This window comes from Dipodomys spectabilis, unplaced genomic scaffold (genome assembly GCF_019054845.1).
Source record: "Dipodomys spectabilis isolate Male_0828 unplaced genomic scaffold, ASM1905484v1 ptg000001l, whole genome shotgun sequence".
Classification (NCBI taxonomy): Eukaryota; Metazoa; Chordata; class Mammalia; order Rodentia; family Heteromyidae; genus Dipodomys; species Dipodomys spectabilis.
Window position 1 is genome coordinate 3,969,514 of NW_024870678.1, and position 24,487 is coordinate 3,994,000.

The 24,487-nt window shown below is 42.1% G+C and overlaps 1 protein-coding gene across 1 annotated transcript in view; it reads right to left on the reverse strand.

Annotated features, from left to right (window-relative positions):
- Positions 1-18,114, reverse strand: part of Mettl24 (methyltransferase like 24) — a 95,729-nt gene extending 77,615 nt beyond the window's left edge. The window contains exon 1 of the mRNA XM_042687352.1: positions 17,806-18,114. Coding sequence (XP_042543286.1) covers positions 17,806-18,114 — 309 coding nt within the window. The remainder of the gene's footprint in view (positions 1-17,805) is intronic.
- Between the last annotated feature and the right edge of the window lie 6,373 nt (positions 18,115-24,487).

The following is a 24,487-nucleotide window of genomic DNA, read 5'->3' on the forward strand; positions in this document are numbered from 1 at the left end:
GTCAAGGGGAGATATTGTCCAAATAAATAGCTCAAAGCTGATGAAGTTCTGAGAGTATTTCTTCATAGTAGGAGAAGGGATAAGTGTTCCTTGTATTAAAGAAAAACATCCTTTCACATGGAAAAAGACTACAAAACAAAACAAAAAAGTTACAGAATCTAGAAGATGCAAGCAAGTCATTTCTAGCTTTAATTTTTACTTATGTAATACTTACAGAGAAGAATTGTATTGAAAGTGACTTTCTAGATCATCTACACTGATCCCTTCCTATTATTACTTATGATGAGGCTTACAGAAGTGATATGACAAGCCAAAGTCACAGTAAGAGCTGACACGGGGGTGAGACTGGACAGCTAGTCCCATCCTTGCTCTGATTCTCTAAGCTGCCTCCATCCTAGCTCTCCATTTTACTTCCCCACACATACTTTTGCTAATCATAGACACATATAGCATGCCAACATCAACTTCAAAGGGAACTTGCATCAGGGGAAAGGATTTAGACCTTTCTGATGAATGGCAGTGGCTAATGTAAGCTACCTCAGGGATTAACTTGAACCCTTGAATAATAGCAACAAACTAGGACCTGGACTTTACTCATCACACTGAACATGCAGTGTGCCCAAGAAATAAAAGTTGGCGAGGATACAGACAGGATGACCCATTGCAACAACGATACCCACAAGACATTATATTGAAAATGAACTTTACAACGTTGGTGGGGGAGAGTTATGGAAGTGGGGGAGGGAAGGGATAGTGGGAGAACAACAAAGGAGGGGGTAATAATGCTCGACAAGAAATGTACCCATTGCCTTAGTCATGTAACTGTAACCCCTCCGTACTGCATCTCTACAATAAAATAAACATTTTCTTTAAAATGTTGGTTATTTTAGGGCTGGGAAGGTGGCTCAGTGGTAGAGCACTTGCCTTGCATGCATGAGGCCCTGGGTTCCATTCCTCAGCACCACATAAGCAAAAAGAAAAAAGCCAGAAGTGGCGCTGTGGCTTAAGTGGTAGAGCGCTAGCCTTGAGTTGAAGAGCTGAGGGACAGCGCCCAGGCCCAGAGTTCAGGCCCCATGACCGGACCCAAAAAACAAACAAACAAACAAATAAAATGTTGGTTATTTTAATCCAGTGAAATTTGAAATTCAAACATCCACATGGAGGTTTGCTACTCTACCATAAACCTAGCCTGTCCTGACTAAAACAAGCATCTAAGAGGCACTCAGTAAAAGATGGTCATCATCATTATTATGACTGCATTCCTTCAAAATCTTGCCAATGACACACCTTCAGAGATGGAATGAAAAAAAAACAAAACAAAACATTACTCTTATGGAGATTCTTGGATAGAAAAAAAGAGGAAGTGTAACTAAAGCAGTGTTGAGACAAAGCTCCAAAATAATATGAAATATTCCGATTTAAAAAAAAAAATTAAAAGGACATTTTGGTTACAAACCAAACCTTAACCTCTCTTTTCTAAATATAATAGGTCTCTGTCCAGCCTATGCAGAATTCCTCCTATGCAGAATTCCCACCCTTAGTCACTTGTCAGTTCAAATTCGACTCAATTTGCAAGGCCTAGTTTTAGTTCTGCCCTCCAAGGTCGTCCTAATCTCCAAACTTTCCACTCTGTGTCAAATGGACTACGCAAGTCTTACTGTGTTTACTTCTTGCTTTAGACTTAATTGAATGGTTGCTATGATCTGATTCAGGGAGTCAATCTAACCAGACTAGAAGCCTTATACCACATGCTTTGCATCTTTCACAATTCTCCACAAAACTGGTTCCAAGGGACATTTTACATTGATTTAAATGCCAGGAAGGAAAGAACATGATAAACCTCTTGAGATTGAGGACTTTCTTTTAAAAAAAAAATTAGTTTGGGGAAAAAAGCAAGGAAATTCGTTAATTGGGCTTTTTGTAGCAACAGCATAATATAGCTAAATGTAAATATTCTGATTTGGGCAGAAATAGATTATTATAAGCTTTGAATATCTTCAATTCTTAAACCCAGGACGTTTGTGCTGTTCCTTAAGTTTTCATTCAAGGCTAACATTCTACCACTTGAGTTATTGCTCCCTTCTGGCTTTTTGGCAGCTAATTGGAGGTAAGGGTCTCACGTATTTTCCTGTCTGGACTGGCCTTGAACCACAATCCTCAGATCTCAGCCTCCTTAATGACTAGGATTACAGATGCAAGCCATTGGCACCCATCTTTAATTCATCTTTGAGTTGAAATAAAAATCAGAGATGAAGAGTGATTTAGCAGAAACCCTGAAAAAAACTGTGAGAAGGCATTTTTGAAAAAACATGAACAAAAATGAGCATTTGTTTTGATAGATTTAAGTTAAATTACTACATCCCAGTTATTACAAACTTTAAGCTAAATCTGTATATAGTCTGTACCATGAAAAAAAGTATAGCTTTATGTTTGGTCCACATATGTTTAAGTTTTTTTGTTGTTGTTGCAGTATTAGGCTTGAACTCAGGGCCTCAGGCTTGCAACATCGATGCTCTACCATGTCCAAATCTGTTTAAGAACACAGAGCTTTTCTACACTATTGGAAGTTTTCATAATTCCAAAGACTTGACAAGAAACCTTAAAATGATAAGCTGTTACTGTAAAAGTTACTTGTTGCTGAGTGCCAGTGGCTCACTCCTGTAATCCTAGCTATTCAAGAGACTGAGAGCTGAGGATTGCAGTTCAAAGTCATCCAGGACAGGAAAGGCCAGGAGACTCTTATCTTCAATAAACTACTTGAAAAAGCTGAAAATGGCACTGTGGCTCAAGTGGTTAAGGACTAGCCATGAGAAAAAGAGACTCAGGTCCTGAGTTCAAGCTCTAGGACTGTGCAAGTATGTGTGTGTGTGTATGTGTGTGTATGTGCACGTGCACATACGCACACACGCAGACACAATGACTTGCTAAAGATAGAGAACATAATTGTTCAGGTAAAAGTAAAACTATAGGAGTTTGACCCCCAAAATGTCACAGAGATAACCTTCTGATCATGACTTGTCTGGTCCAAATCTTCCCCATAACCCTGTATGACAATGTGCTGATGGTTCTCTTGAGATTCACTGAAGACATTCTTTCTTGTGGGAAACAATTTACAGGTAAAATAAAGGAGGTTCACATATTTTAAAATATATTGCACTATTTTTATTTTCTTCAATGTATATTACAGTAGAATTTTTTTTTTTTTTTTTTTTTTTTTTTGCGTCCGGTCGTGGGGCCTGAACTCTGGGCCTGGGCGCTGTCCCTCAGCTCTTCCGCTCAAGGCTAGCACTCTACCCCTTGAGCCACAGCACCACTTCCAGCTTTTTTCTTTTTGCTTATGTGGTGCTGAGGAATTGAACCCAAGGCCTCATGCGTGCAAGGCAAGCGCTCTACGGCTGAGCCACCTTCCCAGCCCCTACAGTAGAAATTTTTAGTGTGACAAACTCTCACTATGTAACCCAAACTCAGAGTCATTATATTCAATGTACATTATGCAAAAATGGAACTACATAACCCAAGGGTAGGGACAGGAGAAGGAAAATGGAGGAGAATGCTGGAAGGGGTAGCATTGTGCTTACCGTAATTATGGAATTGTAACCTTTTTGTACAACTACTGTAATGCAATTTTTTGCATTTTTATTATTATTGTAAATGTGATGTACAGAGGGGTTACAATTACATAAGTCAGGTAAAGAGTGCATTTCTGTTTGAACACTGTCTTCCTTCGCTCTCTACCAGTTTGCCCTTCCTGCCCCCACTTACAAGTTGTACAGTTCATTTTCAGCACAATGTCTAGTGAGTAAATTTAATTTAAGAAAACTCATGGTCTTCTTGCTTCAGCCTCCCAAGTGCTAGCATTACAGATATGTGTCTTCACACCCAGCTACTAGAAGCACTCTTACTCTGTCTCTACAAAACCACCTTAGATAAACTGACACTCCAATTTTCTCTCCTTGTACACTCCCCATTCTAATGGTTTAGTTCATTTTCACCAGGAGTCATCGGAGTTCCCATATCATTCCTATCAGTTGTGCAAGTTATAGAAATAATATAGCTTATAAATGATTTTAAGCAAATACATGAAGTGTGGGCACAGAGAAAAATGGGTTCTTCTCTTGTTCTATAAAAACCAAGTGAATAAAAGCGAGGTGTTATTTTTAAATGCTGTTGGACTGGGTATGAGTGAAGTAACTGTAAAAGAGAATAACAAAATCACTAAATCTCAAGGTGTTCTGCACTCTGAATGCTTTGTAAGTGTCAAGTTCTTGCTCCATTTTAAAGAAACCAAAACTGGAAAAGGTAGGTGATGCAATTTAGATGGTTTTTGCAAGAAAAATTACAAAAAAAGAGTTTCAAATGAATAGACACGCACATGCTTTCAGTTAAGATAGACTCGCATGTACATGTGCACGCCTCCGTGACTCACTGATTTCTCCACCTTTTATGTAACTGACCCAATTACTGCAAATGAGTGACTTTAGATATGAGGCTTGGACTCCAGTTTTTAATTAAATGGCTTTGAAGATCACAGAGACAATGAGCAGAGACAATGCAAGCTACCAATCAGCTTAGTCAGAGGGTAGATCAATCTTGAAGTCTAATTGGAGGAATAAAAACACAAATCAGAAAGTGGATACAATGGAAGAGATGACCTATAGTTCCCTTATTTATTTTCAATCTATGAATTTTTTTCCATGTTCAAAATTCATTGAGCATTGACCAATTTTATGCCATAGAAAAGGCACTTGGCTTACAAATGAAATAACACAAACATCGATGGCAACTATTGTGAAAAGAAAACATAGCGCTTCTTCTGAGTATAGCTTAAAGGGATAAAGGTGAGCAAACCTGGCTATCCTAGCAGGCACCAGGAAAGGTGCTGGCAGATGAGAGTGGGTTCTTCCTCTGGAGCTGATGTCACAGCTCCATGATCCACTCTACTGAAGCTTAGCCAGCCCACAATAAGGTAATTCCAAGACAGGGCAACACCAAGGCAACTTCTGGCAAAAGGTGGGTCATCTGACCCAAGTTTAGGAATTGGCCATCCCAACTAGACTGGCTTATGTCTTGAACAGATACCACCTTCACAGAAAGTCTGGACAAAGGAGGTATCTATATTCTAGAAACTCCTATGAATGATTCTGATCTGCTGTCCCAGGAGAGTCGGGTTTCTAAGAGCCGCAAGTTCTCCCCCCCCTTAAATTACCTGTCTATGAATGTGTATGTGCAGAAGCCCCACATTCTGCAATGCTTCCCAGAGCTTCCATCAAATTGTTTTAATCCTAGCTACTGAGGTCTGAGGATCACAGTGCAAAGCCAGCCTGGGAAGGAAAGTCTGTGAGACTTTTATTTTCAATTAACCACCAGAAAATCAAAAGTGGTCCTGTGGCTCAAGTGGTAGAATGCTTGTCTTGAGCTGAAGAGCTGAGGAACAGCATCCAGGCCCAGAGTTCAAGCTCCACAACGGAAAAACAAACAAAAAAAACTAGCCAGGCCCATGAAATCCTAACTACTCAGAAGGCTGAGATCTGAGGATTGTGGTTCAAAGCTAGCCAAGACAAGAAAGTCCATAAGACTCTCATTTCTAATTAATTACCAAAGAGCTGAAGTGTGGCTATGGTTCATAGCAGAGTACTAGCAATGAGTGAAAAAGCTCAGGGACCACTCCCAGGTCCCAGAACAGAAAAAAAAGGAAGGAAGGGAGGGAGGAAAGAGAGAAAAAGAAGAAGGAAAGAAAGAAAGAAAGAAAGAAAGAAAGAAAGAAAGAAAGAAAGAAAGAAAGAAAGAAAGAAAGAAAGAAAGAAAGAAAGAAAGGAAGGAAGGAAGGAAGGAAGGAAGGAAGGAAGGAAGGAAGGAAGGAAGGAAGGAAGGGAAAGAAAGAAAGGAGGGAGGGAGGGTGGGAGGGAGAGAGGGAAGGAGGAAGAGAGGAAGGAAGGAAGGAAGGAAGGAAGGAAGGAAGGAAGGAAGGAAGGAAGAAAGGAAGGAGTGGTAGAGTCCTAGCCTTGAGGGGAAACGTGAAGGGACAATACTCAGAACTCAGACCTTGAGTTCAAGCTCCAGTACTGGCACAATTTTTTTTTTAAAGATCTTAGATGCAATATGATTTTTAATGTACTGTTAGGCTCCTAGATAGCAAGAGTCTAAACCAGCCTTCTAGATTTTCTGGAGATTGGCTTTCTGGAATTTCTCTCTCTCTCTCTCTCTCTCTCTCTCTCGCTCGCTCGCTCGCTCGCTCTTCGTCTGTCTGTCTGTCTGTCTGTCTGTCTGTCTGTCTGTCTGTCTGTCATGGTCTCTCAGTCTCTTTGTTATTTCTGTGTGTGTGTGTGTGTGTGTGTGTGTGTGTGTGTGTGTGTGTGTGTGTGTGTGTCTGTTTGTCTGTCATCTGTCTATTAGGCAAGCTCAGAGCCTTGCACTTGGTAGTCAGGTGCACTTCCACTGAGCCTTACTTCCATCAGCCTTCTGAATTCTGGGAGAAACAAATGAAAACCTCTTCAATTTAGATCCTCAGAACTCTCACAGATCAAGCAAAATAAGTTCATAGTCAAAGAGCACCAGACAGCAAGATAAAGCAGAAACAAAGTTTATATGCCCAGGACTTTGGTACTGGAATTAACAAATGAAAAATGTAAAAAATACAAAATACCTAAAAATATTGAAGATGGAATCATATTTTTGTAGAAGCAATACTGGGAGTCTATGAAATATATGCAGACAGATTGGAAAAGATCCCAGGAAACTATTTATAAATGAAAGGAATTGGTAAAAATTAAAAACTCAATGGTAGCTCAGTGCCAATGGCTCATGCTGGCTAGCTTTGAATCACAATCCTCAGCTGTCAGCCTCCTGAGTAGTTAGGATTACAAGCATGAGCCACTGGGGCCTGGTTGAAGTACCTGAATTTTATGTATCACCATAAAATGAATCACTGACTCTTGCTTTTTCACAGGTGGGGTTGAGCCTCAGCACTAAGCCAGTAGCTTGAGAATGATGAGGGAAGCAGTGTGAACTGCACATTTCCCCCAACTTCAGAACCCAGGTTCCATTTAAGTAAAGGTCTTGGAACACCAGTGGCTGATGGCTGTGAACTCTCAGCTGTGGCTAGATTCATGTTCTGTCCACACACAATTTTGTGCCTGTCCCTTCTCCAATAGCCCCTCCTCCCCACTATCCCCTTTTTCTTTCTGAAGAAAGAAAGAAGAGGGAGGAAGGGAGGGAAGGAAGGAAAGAAAGAAGGAAGGAAAGAGAGAGAAAGAGAAAGAAAGGAAAGTAAAAGAGAGAGAGGAAGGAAGGAAGGAAGGAAGGAAAGGAGAGAGGGAGGGAGGGAGGAAGGGAGGCAGGCAGGCAGGCAGGCAGGCAGGCAGGCAGGAAGAAGGAAGGAAGGAAGGAAGGAAGGAAGGAGAAGAAAAAAGAGAGAGAATGGTAAAGAGGGAAGGAGAGAAGATGATAGACAGAAAGGGGGAAGGCCTGCTGCTCAGAGCTCAGTCTGAGTGTTTATCCCTCAGTTATCTGCACACTCCTGAAAGCCGGAGCCCTGAGCAGAAATGCTCCCTGTACAGTCTCCCTGCTCTATTTCTCTTTATCACTCTACATTTTTCCCTCCAGACTGAAGTATGTTCCTATTTCTTCACATCTATTTTTATATTTAAAGTTTGGGGTTTTAAAATAGCTATAACCTAAGTCTTTGGATAGAAAGGCAGACAATTAAATTCCAACTTTTCTTATCCTATTTCTCCCATTGCTGTATGGTTTTATAATTTGAACACTAGAAGGGAAAAAATCCTGAAGAATAATTTCTGGTTTTCAAATTAAGTTAATGACTTGACCAAACACACAAGCCTTTCTTTCAATTCCCAGCATCTATACTTCTAAAAGAACAAATGATATATATTGATAGTTCATTATTCCTGTTTCTTGTCCTAACATATTACCATAACAAGGAAAGATTTGATGTTATATGTGTTAAACAAACTCCAGTGTGTACTGGTGGTTTCATTTTATAAATAAGAACATTCCTTGTCCAGGAATTAGGTCCAGGCTTTCAGATTTTTCCAAAACAACTCTCTGTATCCAGGGCACCCAAATAAATTCAAGCATTTTGTTTTCAAAACTGATGTGGCTGTCTGCTCCTGATTGAAGCTGCTCTAAGTGCACATTAGTCTAAAAAACTAGTTTTTACTATTTCTGTGCAAATTGAATATTCACCATTCAAAGAGAACATCCCCTATTATAATTATATAATCAGTTCAAATTTGTTTTTCAGCAATGTAAGGCATACTTGAAATTCCAACAGGGCAAAAATAGCTAAAATGAACCTCTAAAACATATTAGTTGATTTGGGAAGATAAGAAGCCTTAATGTCAAACTGAAAACCTATAATATCAGCATGTTTTTTCTGCAATCTATATTTCAACATAGAGTCAGGTATAGCATAGAGTAGAAACAACACTAAGTGCTTACCATGTCCAAGGTACTGAGCTGAGTACATTACATAGCTTGACAAGTAGTAGAGAAAACATGATTATTGAAAATAAAGTCTAGCTGCCAATTTTGCCTTCTAAGTGGCACATCTCATCTTTGGGCCAGGCCTGCAAGGAGAGGGGAAAACAAAGCAAGCTAAATTGCCCAAGTTTTGTTGTTGTTGTTTTTTTAAGGGACACACGTTAGGATTTGTTTGCTAGGAACTCAAAAAAGTAGGGCCAGCGGTAGAGATTTAAAGACTCAGTAATGGAAGAAAGGGATTGATGTGTATATAAGAAAAGGCAGGAGCTGGGTATGGGTGGTTCACACCTGTAATCCTAGCTATTCGGGAGGCTGAGATCCAAGGATCGTGATTCAAAGCCAACCCTGGGAGAAAAGTCCCTCTGAGACTCTTACCTCCAATTAACCACTCAAAAACCAGAAGTGGCACTGTGGCTCAAGTGGTAGAACACTAGCCTTGAGCTGAAGAGCTCAGGGATAGTACCCAGGCCCAGAGTTCAAGCAGAAAGAAGGAAAGAAGGAAAGAAAGAAAGAAAGAAAGAAAGAAAGAAAGAAAGAAAGAAAGAAAGAAAGAAAGAAAGAAAGAAAGAAAGAAAGAAAGAAAGAAAGAAAGAAAGAAAGAAAGGAAGGAAGGAAGGAAGAGGGAGGAAGGAAAGAAGGAAGGAAGGAAGGCAAAGAAAGAAAAGAAAGAGAGAAAAGATAAGAACAAGGATGCAGGAGCCTTAGAAGGGAAATAGCCAGCAGGAAATCTCAACAGCCAGGAAAACTTCAAGGCATTGATTTTAGATTGGTATGTGTTTTGTTGTTGCTATTGATACCTATTTTGTTATTCCATTGCTATCTCCTTCTATTCTCCTGAGACTTTCAGTAGGGCCTGTGTGGTACCACTCGGGAAGATGAAAGTGGGTCGTCCAAGCCAGAGTAAGACAATGAGCTTGCAACAGGAATTCAGATAAAAGGGACTGAACATTTTCTGAGTATAGGATAGAAGTAAAGCTATGAAGTTCCACTAGTGTGTGACTCAAACCATTTTCATGTAAATATTGAGAGAAAAGGAGACTTCAGAAGCCGGAAGTAATGAGATCATCTGCTTTTCAAACTGTAATCTGCCAAATAATCCTACAGTGTGTGATAAGAAGTATAGCAATGGAATAATTTTTTAAAGCCTTGAACTAAAGTAATAGAGTAGCCAGTTAGTGAGTAAACAGACATAAATATTCCTTTGAGGTAAACTCCTATTTCAAAAAGCTGAAAATCCCAGAGCCTCTTTGTGCTCAAGGCTAGTGCTCTAGCAACTGAGCCACAGCACCACTTCCAGTTTTTGGTGGTTAATTGGAGATAACAATGCTGGATAAGAAATGTACTCATTATCTTGCTCATGTAACTGTAACCCCTCTGTACAGTATTTTCACAATACAAAACTTATTTTTAAAAAAAAGAGTCTCAGGAACAGCACCCAGGCCCTAATTCCAAAGCACACAACCAACAAATACATAAGTAAGTAAACAAATAATATAAGAGCTGGGTATGGTGATTTGTACCTGTAATTCCAGCTACAAAAATGGTGAAGGTTGCAGTATCAAGATCTGAGAGACAGAAGAGAGAGAGAGAGAGAAAGTCTGAAGCCCATTTTACAGACAGCCTATATGAACTAAAGTATTTTTATGACTGTTATAAATGTATATAAACAGATGTCCAAGGATCTCATGCATTACCTTCGCTGACTTTGCCCATGTTCTACTCCCAAAACTGCTGACTGAAGAAGCAGCTTTCTACAACCTAATCACTCTGAGCCCAATAAGCATGTATTTTGCTAATTAAGATTTCTTAAGTGATTTATTGTGCTCTACTCAAAGTAGATGAAACGCAGACGAAAATTGCTTGATGTCAGATTGTGCAGGGAGCAAATGCTATACAACTTGCATATTCCTCTGATTTGGGGCTAGATTTCTGTAAACACATTTGGAATCCTTTCAACTAGCTCCAAGTGGGAATGAGTAAGTAGCCTCCATGAAGATGGCTTTACCCATGGCATTGACTCCTCTCATCAGAAGCCTTCAGCTCATTTACATTCATGGATTTATTTATTCAAATGACTTGCTTCTCCCCACCCCCTTTTCCCAGGAAAAAACGTCTGGCAGACTATCTTTGCCGTGTGCAAAGAATCTCACATAAACAATGTCAATATGAATCATTGCATTTAACAAACTGCAGGATGCACCCCAGCACTGTTTGCAAGATGTAAATCAATTCTGGTTTCATTTCACAGTGATGCTTAATTCAGACATCTGCTTCATTTTAGATCTCATCCCTCTGAAAAGAGCCAACCGTGATTTTATTCAGTATTGTCAAAATGCTCAGATTCGGTGAAGTGTACAAAGCACAAACCTGCAACACGACCCAGACCACATCCAAGCATCCATGATGGAAGGGTCACCATGCTGTGTTGGCCACAGTTGGCTGGCCAAACATGTTTGGCTCTGACTTCTGGCACCTCTGGCCTTGGGAGGAAGAGAGAGACTCTGCAACAATGGGCACTTGGCTGGTGGGCTGTGAACAAGAGTGGTGGCAGGCAAGACCCTGCAGAGCACTAACCCTTCTGGCACAGTGACCAGCAAGTAGACAGATGGCTGTACTGCCAGCCTGGGAAACCAAGGACAACACAGAGCAGCACCCATCCACCAGTCCACAGCAAATACATGGCCCCAGAAGATGAACCTACATCAACATGAGCCCTGAGATTGGATATTGTTTGTGAAAGTGACCGAAACCACATCTTTGTTTCCGGGACTGGAGGTATACAGAACCATGAAGCTGAACTTGATGTCTCTAGTGATGAGCAAGCAGGTTTGTGTAATTCAGAATCTGAAGCTGAATGTCATTACCTTGTTGGGGAGGTTCTTAAGCCATAGTTCGCTTGACCTCCTGATCATCATGTTCCAAATCTTGAATTAAATAGACCTAAGCAGAATTGCAAAGGGAAAGCTATAGTGGTAAGTTTCCAAGTGCCTGTTCTAATTTATTGGTCTGTCAAGGTGATTAGATGTAAACAATAGAAACTACTCAGGCTAGTTAAGTAGAGAGGAAATTGATTAAAGATTTATTAGCTTACAGGCCCTCAAGGGCAGGAGACACATCTCTGCACAGGCAAGGTAGACTACATGGCCTTGGTGCTGTGTATGGCTCACTCGCCACTGCTAGAACCCCAGCCACTGGGCTTCCCTGGCTTTCCCTGGGCCCAGTCCATCTGCCTCTTTACATCTCCAAGGTACAATCTGAACACTCATCAGCTGTCTGAATGCCTAAGCCCATGAGGGCACTCTAGATGCAGGATATGTTATCCCTTTTTTCTTAAAAAGGTAAAGAATTCCTCAAACACAAAAAGATACTTAAAGGTACACTGTCAAAATAATAAATATCCACTGCACTTGTGGCAATAGGCAGTATGGATCACTAAGATCTTTGGGCTTGTTTTGATCCATAATCAAGTTCCAGAACTCTCTTGGCTCCTGCTACTCTTCCATTTCCTCCCAGAACCTTTCTAAGCTTTCTTTCCTTCCTTCCTTCCTTCCTTCCTTCCTTCCTTCCTTCCTTCCTTCTTTCCTTCCTTCCTTCTTTTCTCTCTTGCTTGTTTTTTGTGCTAGTGGCTTGAACTTGGAGCATTGTCCCTAAGATTTTGTGTTCAAGGCTAGTGCTCTTCTACTTGATGCACAGCTCTACTTCTCACTTTTTGGTGGTTTATTGGAGATAAGAGTCTCACAGATTTCCCTGCCCAGGCTGCCTTCAACCACAATGCTCAGATCTCAACCTCCTGAATAGCTAGAATTACAGGGATGAGCCACTAGCACCTAACCCAGTATATTTCTTTATTTCTTATCTTCTCTTCTTTTTGCTTAAACTGGGACAGAGTCCATTTTCCTTGTTTACAGCTAAAATAGCTTTATGTAGATTACATTAACTAAATATATTTCCTTACAAACTCACCCTCTCCAATATCCAGCTCCAGCCTTGGTTACATCGTTCTCAAAAGGAATTATTCAGAAGCCCTTCTGCTTCTCTAAACCTGTTATATGTCACACTACCAACAAGCCAAGCATCATTCCCCTCACCTGTCACATTTTAGGAAAATAAGTGCTGATTTTGAGAACATCTGGGCTTGGAATAATGCTCAGGATGAGAGTGTTTGCCTAGTATGCATGCATTCAATCCCAGCCAAGAGAGAGATATTTGAAGACACAGGACTGACTCAAACAAAAATTCATAGGCTAGCTAAATCTCCTGAGCTATCAACTAGCAACCCAGTTTGCTAATAGTTTAAATTACAAATGGCCTTAGATTAGAAAGTTCCTAAAATTTGATTTTCTTTCAATCATTTGAGCAAGCTAGAAATGCTTGTCAGACAACACATTTCCCTACCCTCAATTAGGACCTGGGTGAGATATCTAGAGAAAAGATCCAAGCTCTTGTTTCTTTCTATGCATCACAGAACAAAAAGAGCCAAACTCCTTAGAATCACAAGGATTCCAAAGGCATCATGGCACAAATGGAAAAAGTCAGATGCCTAGCATTGTAGATATGTTTCTGGTTAAACTATGAGACCCTGACTCTCTTCACAGATTAAAAGCCAATTCAATTCAAGAAAACTGACAAAACATCCCTTCCTTAGAGAAAACGGACTGGACAAATTACACACAAAAAGCTAAAATTTCTACCACTCGTTGTTGAAAAACAATAAGAGCTTCTATTAGCAGTTCCTTTCCCTGCAAAACACACTCTGAGAAACAAACTGCAGGGTCTATCTAGCTGGAGTGCAGAGAGAGACCCAGTCCCCATCAAAGGTACATCAAAGTTGTAATCAAAACCTGCTTTTCTTTATGAAACTAAGCAACTGCTGCTATTTAACACCCACATATTGCTGGAGCTCATTCAATTCCCTCCACAACTGACTTGGTTTAAAAGGAAAAAATGCTTTGCCTCCTGCAGACAGTGGGAGAGGACTGAGTCATGCAGATCTCTAAGGAGAAGTGTAGGTACATATGCAAAAATCCAAAGGGGCTGCACACTACTGCTGGGCCCTATTTCACCAGGAGTCTAAGCCTACTTTCAAGCCTTTTGTAAAGAAAAAAAAAGACTCTTAGGGTACTTGACTATGGGGCGGGACACGTTACGCCACTTTGCCTTCTTTCTGATGATCACAGAAGGAGAAAACTAAGAAGAGGATGACAAGACATGTAAAAGACCAAACTTTGCCATATGGTTTTTCAGAAGAAGAGGAAACAGCTTTCCCCTCCACCCCCTGACACACTGTTCCAAAGGCTCTGTAACTAACAAGCCATGCCAACACAATGCTAGGTTCTGTAGCGCAGTGACTCAGAAGTCATTTTCGTAGCCAACATGAAATGTCAAGTAACATATCTCTGATAAGACAGAAGACATTTCTCCAGGAAGCATGGCCTCTGAGTGTCTCTCTTATGTAAATTAGCCCTGGAATTTAAAAACTGCTGTCTTTTAGGTGGAATGGCAGCCTATATGACATACAGCATGCACCCAAGAACAGCCTAAGAAAGCAAAGGTCAGGTACACCATGTTCAGTCTTCCATTACCACCCCACCACAAAGAGCATTATTTATGGGAACCAGTGATGTCTATTTTAAAAAAGAAAAAAACTGATAGATAGAAGTACAAATAGAAAATAGAGAATGGAAAGAAAAGGGATCCTAGTACTTCCTTACGCATGTGTGGCATGCAAAATTTGGAGATTAAGAACTCTGAGGGAAGGCTTTGAGTCTGTATATTCAAGAATATATATGCTCAGGGATAGAGCCAATCAAAATGGGTAGCATTTACCAGTAACTCCCATTTGCCTCATCTCACAAGGCTCCAAGACTAGGATTCCTGAAGGGCAAGAGTTCTTAGCATGTACAGCAAGTACCTATGTGGTGAACAAAGGAAATGAGAGAAAAAGAACTACCTGAGGCCTATACCCGACTTCTCTTTTCAATAACAGATTCTTTGCTCCAAGAGTAGCACAAGCTATGATTAAAGTGGCAGTATAATTGCTGAATTTTTTTTGTGCCTCTAACACCTGCGAAGGGAACATGGTGACAAGAAATATTCAGCAACCCAATTATTTCACGCAGGTTTTCATCCACCCAGAAAGTGGTCCTCAAAATAGAACGGAACTTGCTCTGCTTTACCAATCTGGTAGGTGCCTAGGGCAAAAGAACCAAGAAAGCTCATAAAATTGTTCATCGGTATTTTCAAGAAACAAAATTAAAATAAAATAAAGTTCATGAAGTTTAACAAATAACTTCCAAAGTTCATTTAATTACTTAATGGTGTGTATAGCATGTATGATACCATGTCTTGTTCTAAGGCTCTGTCTCCAGAGAGATATAAGATATTGAGCACTCTTCCCAGAAATGGGAAGACAGATTAGATAACTGGTCTTTCCAGTTTCAGGAATATTTTAATTCAACTGGGAAAGAATGGGACCAAATTCAAGGTCCTTGCTGTCTAGGAACTTGGGGATAGTTAGATATACATTTTGAACAAGTAACTAGAGAAAAGGAAATTGAGAGAAATTTTTTTTTCTATCAGAAGTTAAGAACTTAATACATTTATAATGGACTAAGCTCATTTCTTTCTTGTGTGTGTGTGTGTGTGTGTGTGTGTGTGTGTGTGTGTGTGTGTGTGTGTATGTGTGTGTGTATGGGCTTAAGCTCAGGACCTTACACTTGCATGGGTTTCTTTCTTACTGCTGGTGCTCTACCACTTGAACCACACCTCCCCCTCTATTTTGCTGGTCATTTTGAAGATGGAGTCTAGTGGACTTTTCTGCCCAGACTAACTTCAAACCACCGTCCTTCAGACTCCAAAGTAGCTAGTAATACACGCATGAATCACTACTGCTTCGCATTTTCCTATATATTTTAACAAAAGACAGTTGCATAACAGACTAAAGTGGTAAAGATCATTAGAGTTTTACACATTGGTTCTGGTGAAGTAAGCATTTACTAGAGGTCACTACTGGAAATGCATCGTTGACAATGAGAACAACTATGGAGACAAAACTTTCTATCTGAAGTGGATTTTCAGGTCTCAACATGAACAAAGCAACTCACAACTCACAAAAAATACTGGCTGTTAATCATCTCAAACCTGGGAAGAGATAGTCTTAGAAGTAGGGTGATAGGATCAATGAACCATGCTGGGACTATTCAAGGATGGAAACATAAGAGGATGTAAGGCAACAGAATGGAAGCCATCAACATAAACCAAATGGAAGAAATCAACATAAACCAAAAGAATGGAAATAGGCCATACCAAATTACATTTGAGGGATAGCAAAGGTTCAAAACCCGAGAACATTTAGTGAAAACTAAGGCTACCATTATTCAGTGCCTATAACATGCTAGGCATGTCCTAATGCTGGGATTACAGACATGTACATCTATGCCTATCTCTAATTTAGCACCAATAAGGTAGATCCACAGACTAAGGCCTCCTGTCTATTAGCCACACATAGTCCCTAGTTGGTCTCAGAAAGTCTCATAATTCTAGCGTAACTTGTACATAATGACCCCCAAATCACTACTCAACTTTGACATTACCTCTAAGCCCCAGCTGACATTTTCACTTGAATGTCTGACAGATATCTCAAGCTTAATATATCTTCCTTTGGATTCATCTACTAAAAGTGAAACAAATAGAAACTCACTGCTCCTTCCAAATACTTCTTACCACCTCCACAATTGCCACCCACCCCATCTCCAGCCTGTATCACTGCAGAGTCTCCCAGGAAGTGAACTTGTCCTTCAGTGAACCTCCAACTCCATGCATTCCAAACCTTGCCATTTGTAGACTCTAGCTATCAATGCTGTTGCTGAAGTGCAGACAACAACTTAAGAGGATAAGCAGAAACGATAGATATTGGCTGTGAATTGTTTAATTCAAGGAAAAGTACAGAGTGGGATGAAGGACATCTGAGCACATCCACAAAAGAAATAGCAAATCCTTACCTCAACATCCTCTCCTTGTTCCTGACTCTCCTTTCAGTTGTCTAAAGGAATGCATTTAAACTACAGGACTGGTCTCACCACTGGTCATGTCTGCTAAAAGCCTGGACTTGGAACTCATGTTGTACCCCCAGGTACTATGGCCTATCTGAAAAGCTCTGAGCAAGAGTGTCGAATGCTCTTGGAAAGCACATGAGCAACATGTGAAGGAGATGACTGCTTTCTTTTAGAAAAGCTTAATTAAGACTTTATATAGGAAGAGACAAGAAAAAGAATTGAGTTTCTCGGAGATAACATGGGGTGGCCTGGAAAGAAACAGCAGTGGGTGGGAAGAAGAAAGGCAGGGAAGGGAAGAAGAAGGGGCAGGGGGAGGAAAGAAGTGTCAGGAAGAGTGGGGAATGTTTGAAAAGTAGGTTAGAAGTTGGGCATCAGAAGTTGGGGGATGGGGGGGGGGGGAAATACCATACTTCAGATAGAGATTGTTTCAGAGGATGGGGTTGGAAGCAGGCGTGATGGTAAGGACTAGGCAGGCTCGTACCTGCAATTGTTCATCTTTCCACTCCTAAGTGCCATATAAATTTAACGAGCTCCAAAAGGGACGATGGGAGGCCAGAGACTTAACAATCAGAGGTTAAAATTGGACTAGTCAATGAAGGGTAGGGCAAGAAGTTAATGAGGTAGGAAGAAAAACACCGTCCAGCGTTCTAAGACAAACGCACGTTATGATTCAGTCCTCAGGACCCAATTAAGTTCCCATTAGCAGTGGTGTAGGGGCTTGACTTCTCGCCCTACCACAACCATCCTTCCAACGCCTGGGGAGACATCAGAGAAATTCAGCTAGAACGTGGCTCTTCTTTACACCTGCGAGGTAGTGGACAAGCCTTTCATGAGTGGGCTGCCCACTCAGCTTTGTCCAAGCCCCACGATGGGGAAATGAGGAAAACAGAGACACGCAGCAGCACAAAAGCAGCAACCACAACTCCTTTCTTTGTTCCTTCCCCTTCCTATCCTCGAAGTGCCTAGAAGGATGCTCAGCAAACAGGGCTTGCGTCTAGCAGGGAGCTGCTCCGCTCAGAACCACTGCATTCCAGCGGGGTATTGAAGGCTGCCACCAGTGAAGACGCCCAAGGTAGCGCAGATTAGAAGAGGGAAGCAGCCGCTGCTGGAGGTGGCTGTAGGGGCGACCTGCCAGGCCTGGTTGAGCCCCCCCCCCCCCGCCCTCGCCCCTGCCGCCCCCGGAAGCCACCTAGGACGGGCTGAGCCGAGGGCCTCTGCTCCAAGGCCCAGAGCTGCGCGGTCTGGAACTGACCTTCGTGCGGGGGCGCCCGCGCGGGGCGCAGCAGCCGGGCGTGGGCGCGGGGGGCACTCGGCGCCCACTGCGCACGTAGGTCACCTGCCTCCTGCTGGCACCCCGCGGCGGGCCCAGCGGGGGCAGCAGGTGCGGCCCCGGAGGCCGGGGAGCCGGGCCCGGTGGGGCGCTGCGGGCTGGGGGTCCCGACCCCGCGCGGCGCAGCTCCAGGCAGAGCCGCAGGCCCAGCAGCAGCAGCAGCAGCGCGGCGCCGAGCAGCCACCGGCGCAGGATGCCGCGGCCCCGGCCGGGTGGCCTCTCCCTGGCCATGGCGGGGCCCGGGGTCCGAGGGGCGCTCAGGGTCCCGGGCGGGCAGCTCCAGATCGATGCTGACCGATGGGTAGCTAGCGGGGATGGGGACCCGAGCTGCCGATGGCGGGGAACTCCCCAGCGGGCTGGGGGCACAGGCTCCGACCCGCCTCCCTGCCTCCCGACCGGCCCCGGCGTAACCTTATCCCGCCCAGCCAGGCGCGCCCGGCCACCGCCGCGACCCAAGGCTGCGGTGAGCCGCCCCACCGGGCAGGGGACCCTCAAGAGGCGCCCTCGCCCCGCGCCACCGGCCTGCAGACCCTGGGGAAGACCGAGGTCCCAGGCCCGCAAGAGCACGTTGCCAAAGGACCCCGGGCCATCATTGCATGTCATGGTGTTAGTATTACTGGAGCGGCGCCCGAGGAGGGCAGGGGGCCTGCCAGGCTCTCTACACCGAGCAAGTTCGGATCGCCGAGCCGTTTGTGCCATGGAGCACCATATAAAAATAGATCATCCTTGGGCTCCGGTTTACAACTTCTCTCCCTCAAGAAAGAAGCGGGGAGGGAGCGCCGCGCGCGAGAGAGGGGGAGAGAATAGCACTGAAACGCAGAATAATCAAATTAGAGTTCTTCCATTTCTAAATTCTGCCTGAAGCCAAACCCATTGCTTTCCCTCCGTGTTATGAAACGTGTGGGGGTGAAGAAGGAGAGGGGAGAGCCAGCGAAGGCATCTGACAGCAGGGAAAGGGAACAGAAGTTACCATGGCGTGATGTAAATCAAATTAATTTAGCTCCAAACACACACCTCCCTGCTGTCTTGCAGAGATACAGAGGGACAAATTTATCTTTGGGCAAAACGCTCCCCAGCTGGTATTTCCATCATCACCTTCACCTTAATTAATCAGACGGAACAGTCACAGCCTGGTAGTTCAAGGTTGAATGTTCCAATTTCAATTGTTGATATAATTCTTTCCCATCCTTGGTTTGGGGATGGGTTTGCCTTCTAGGTATAGGCTTAGTTCCTTTACAGTTTTGTTATCGTTTGTTTGTTTGGGGGTTGTATGTTTGTTGTTCTGTATTGTATGGTTGTGGGGGGTGGGCTGCTTTTAAAGTTATGGCCGGTTTTCCCCAACTCAGCATGGTTTATGTTTGCATTTTTCCGTGGTTCAGAATAGGACTGCCCCTGTTGACTTTACTCTCCCTTTCCCTCAGTATAGACAACAGAGACTTACTATGGAGCCCCAGTGCTCTCTCGGATTCATTTCCCATAGGAGGCTTTCTTCTCTAAAACCCTCTTCCCTTCCTGTCTTTAGAAAAGCTCAGCTTAGAGGTGACATTGATCAAGATGCATTGTAGCTATGAACTGATACGTTGAATCAAATTCCCTTCATACAACTACCTAAAGATAATAAAGATTTATCACTGAACAAAGCATTTACACTATTTCTCTCCGTGTAACAAACTTCCCAGCCCAGTCCAGTCCATTCCTAGACCACAGCAGGCTTCTGAAGGTTTTGTTTTGATTGACTTTGATTTTTTCTTTTTTAGATGCAGCCTTCCTACCCCCAGGGAAATTGCAGATGGTCTCTGTATTAAAGGATCTCCACAAGTACATTTCTTTTCTTCACACAAACTGGAGGAGACGGTCTCATATCCTGTAACTATACCTGAACTGTGCTCTCATCAGGACCCTGTCATTCAGCCATGGGAGACTTTTAGGCAATGCACTTAACCTCTTGGCTTCAATTTTCCTGTGGGGAAACATATTTGTAAATATGGTAGGAGTATGAATGTTGCATAACTATTGTATGAGTACCTAAGTAATATCTGGCCCACAGAAAATACTCAATTAGATCCGGGCACCGTGGTTCATGCCTGTAATCCTAGCTACTCTGGAGGCTGAGATCTGAGGATCACGGCTCAAAGCCAGCCCAAGAAGGAAAGTCCGTGAGACTCTTATTTCCAATTAAGCACCAGAAAACCAGAAGTGGCGCTGTGGCTCAAATAGTGAGAGTACTTACCTTGAGCTGATGAGCTCAGGGATAGCACCCAGGCCCAGAGTTTAAGCCCCAGGACCTACAAAAATAAAAATAAAAAAGTGAATACTCAATTGACAGTGATTTTTATATTATTGATCATTAAAGAAAATTCCAAATGTGATGAAAACAAAAAATAAGCTTTCCCCCCCCCCCCCAAGATAATCAGGTATAAAAAAACAAGGAGAGAGCCGGGCACCAGTGGCTCATGCCTGTAATCCTAGCTACTCAGGAGACTGAGATCTGAGGATCACTGTTCAAAGCCAGCCAGGGCAGGAAAGTCCGTGAGACCCTTATCTCCAATAAACCACTAGAAGTGGCACTGTGGCTCAAGTGGTAGAGTGCTCGCCTTGAGCTGAAGAGCACAGAGGCAGCACCCAAGCCCAGAGTTCAAGCCCCACGACCAACCAAAAAAAAAAAAAAAAGAAAACATAAGGAGATTAATATTTACCTCACAGTGTTCTCTGCAATTGGGAATACCCAATAATTCCAAGGAAATAATCATTAAAATTCAAAATCCCACAAATACGCCCTTATGAAGTTGTGTAGTTATGTGATACTACTGAAGACATGATTTGTTTATGGAATTGGAGGCATGGTTCAAGTAGTAGAACGCCAGTCATGAATGAGCAAGAGCTCAAGGCTCTTGGTTCAAGCCAAAGCACAGCCACAAAAGAAGAAGAAAAGAAAAGAAAGGTCAGATGCCAGTGACCCACACCTATAATCCTACCTACTCAGGAGGCTGAGATATGAGGATCATGGTTCATAGCCAGCCTGGACAGGAAAGTCTGAGAGATTCTTATCTCCAATAAACTATTCAAAAAAGCTGGTAGTGGTGCTGTGGCTCAAGTGGTAGAGTGCTTGCCTTGAACAAAAGAAGCTCAGGGATAGCGTGCAGGCCCAAAGCCCTAACTAAGACCAGTAAAAAAAGAAAAAATTAAAATTAAAAACATAATTTGTACAGTGCTTGATAAATCTGGATCAGCAGTGTCTGACTTTGCCCCAAGTTTTATTTTCTATGCAATCTGTACAGTGTCACTAATCTTTTGAATGTATGGTACAACTGATGAATTCCTTCTGCTCATCTATTAAGTTCTTTTGATAGATAGATTATTAAAATAAAGACATTTAATAAGACTCAACAGGGGGTGGAGCAGAGGGTGGGTGGGTGCATACAGAACAGTGTAGCCCTTGAAGAAAATGGACGAGATGACCTCATATTTTCCATTATCTCATTTCTATGGTTGGTTAATAAAATGTTTCCATTATGAAAAATAACTAAATTAAATGCAATATTTAAATGCCCTTTTGATTCTTTTGTGCAGCTATATCTATGAGTTTATTATTAACCCAAGAGACCTGTTTATATGTATGTAGAATAATTAATTTTCAAGGAAGAAATCTCTCATTTTTAACTCCACACAACATGTCCCTGTGTCCTGGATGATCATGAATAGTGAAATGGGCTGTTAGTATGCCAGAGAGGCAAATCTGACTGATCACTGTGCTAGCTGACACTCCGTCTTTCATTCACGACCTTTGCTTTTCTCGTAGAGTTGAACTCATCTTGGTCCTTTCTGGATGTGTTTCAGAAATGCAGATCACCATTAGCCACTGTGTCACAGGTTAGCTAATTAAACGTGCAGTTCAGCAAACCACAATAGCAGCTTTTATCCGATCACAAATTATATCCCTTATGAGGGGTATAATTTAGCCAGCAAAATGAGTGAAACAAAACATCACTACTGCAAATCTAGACTTTGTTCATTTCAACTCGCACACCTGCTGGAATTCAGTGGTTCTTAACCGTAGCTAACTTTGCCTCCCCAGGGAACATTTGGCACGGTCTGAAAACATTTTTGGTTGTTGTAGCTGATAGGAGTAAGGGAGAAGATGCTATCAAACATCCTCCAATGGCAAAGATAGAGTTCCACAATCAAGCTTGATCCAGCCCAACATGTCAGTGGAGCCAAAGCTGAGAGACCATGCTGTAACAAAAGATGCAGGGTTTACTTTCCAGATTGTCCAAGGAGAACAGCAGAGGCTGATTCTACACCTCTGTGGAATGATATTTCTGTTTCACCCATTGAAGTACCCAGCCTGAATTAAAGAAACCAGATGTACAAGAGGAATAAAACTTGAGTGTCCACATCAACACTTCCTGGACCCACCCTCACTGTCCTTCCTGTCTGCAATGCATGGTCAAGTTCATGCAGACAAAAGAAAATATCCACAATGATTTTTAAACTCATGACTCAGAGATAACTAGACTGTCAGACGTTTTCCTATATGCATGTAGTTCACCAAATTGAAATCATGGTGTGATCTTTTAAATCTGCTTTTATAATAGTTTTCATATGAACTAATACAATATCTTGAGATATACTTAAAGATAATACTGCAGGGAGACAAGAGGTAAGCAGGGTTATAAATAAACAAAAATGCCTTGGAGTTGATGGCTATTATAGCCAGCTCTCTATCATTAAGCAGATTTGAAATTATCATAATAAAAATGTCCTTAAACTGTTCCCTATCAGCCACAACATCATTTAATAAAAAACAAATTTTACTATGTACATGGGCAGTTTACAACATGACATTATGAGACAGAGCAGGTGAAATGTAGATTCTGTAGTGAAGTGCATTAACATCTCTACAATCTCATATATGTCCTAGAGTAGGAGAGAAGTGTCTAAAATTTATGCAGTCCCTTCCCTCAATAGGGATACAAGACCCCATGGATATTTGGAGCTATGAAGAGCATTGAACTCAATTTACAAACACCACAATAGCACAACAATCAATATGATCACTGAGACATCCACTAAGTGACTGTTGGTCAAGAAGAATACACACACTGGTCAGAAGGGATGGTTCATTCCATCATGCCACCAATACAGTACTATTTCTGGAATAATAACTGGAAGTTTCATTTTAATACTTTTGTACCATAATTGAACTGACATAACTGCAACCTCAGAAAAGTCAAGGGAGAGGGAGATATGGTACCTATTTAACAAGAATGTCTAATACAGAGACTAGAGTCTTCATGCTAGATTTTGGGTCTTTGAATTTGTTTATGTCATGTGTCTGATCATCTTTATCTTTCCATATACATCTCCCATTTCCTTTCCTGCTCTTCCTTCTCCAGCAGCAACCAGCGTTTAATTTTCTGCATATTTGAGCTCTTTTATAAGTGAAATTATCACATAATATTTTTGGCTGCGTTGGGTTTATTTCACTTAACATAATGTCCTCCAGGTCCATCTGTGCTGTAAGAATTGGCAGAATCTCCTCCTTTTGGTCTTATTGTATAAATATGCCACATTTTCTTTATCCAGTTATCTGTTGGTAGATATTTCCATTTCTTTGCTATTGTGAACAATGCAACAGTGAACATGTGCTTGCAAATATCTTTACAAAGTGTTCATTTCTTCTCCTTTATTGGGTCATATCATATGGCAGTTCTAGTTTTGATTTTTTTTTTCTTTTTCTTTTTTGTTGGTCATGAGGCTTGAGCTCTGGACCTGGGTGCTGTCCCTCAGCTCTTCATCTCAAGACTAGCACTCTACCACTTGAGCCACAGTGTCACTTCCGGTTTTCTGGTGGTTTATTGGAGATAAGAGTCTCACGGACTTGGGGCTGGGAAGGTAGCTCAGTGGTAGACTGCTAGCCTAGCATGCATGAGACCCTGGGTTCAATTCCTCAGCATCACATAAGCAGAGAAAAGCCAGAAGAGGAGCTGTGGCTCAAGTGGTAGAGCATTAGCCTTGAGCTGAAGAGCTGAGGGACAGCACCTAGGACCAGAGTTCAGGACCCATGACCAACAACAACAACAACAAAAAGTGTCCCATGGACTTTCCTGCTTGGGCTGGCTTTGAACTGCGATCCTCAGATCTCAACCTCCTGAGTAGCTAGGATTACAGATGTGAGCCACCAATGCTTGGCTTAGTTTTGATTTCTTTAGAATGCTCAATCCTATTTTCCATATTGGATGTCCCCAAATACTAGCAGTGTACTCAGGTTCCCATGCCCTACCAATAGCTAGTATCAATACTTGTCACCTCTGGTCTTTGTGATAATAACCATCTCACAGATAAGACATGATATTGGGATTTTAATTTGTCCTTTTGTGATTACTGATTACAACATTATTGTGTGTGTGTGTGTGTGTGTGTGTGTGTGCCATTCCTGGAGATTGGACTCAGTGCTTGAGTCCTGTCCCTGAGCTTTCTTGCTCAAGGCTATTGCTCTACCACTTGAGCCATAGCTCCACTTACGGCTTTTTAATGTTTAATTGGGTATAAGAGTCATGGACTCTTAGAACATCTAAGCCCTTTTATTGTCATACAACCTAAG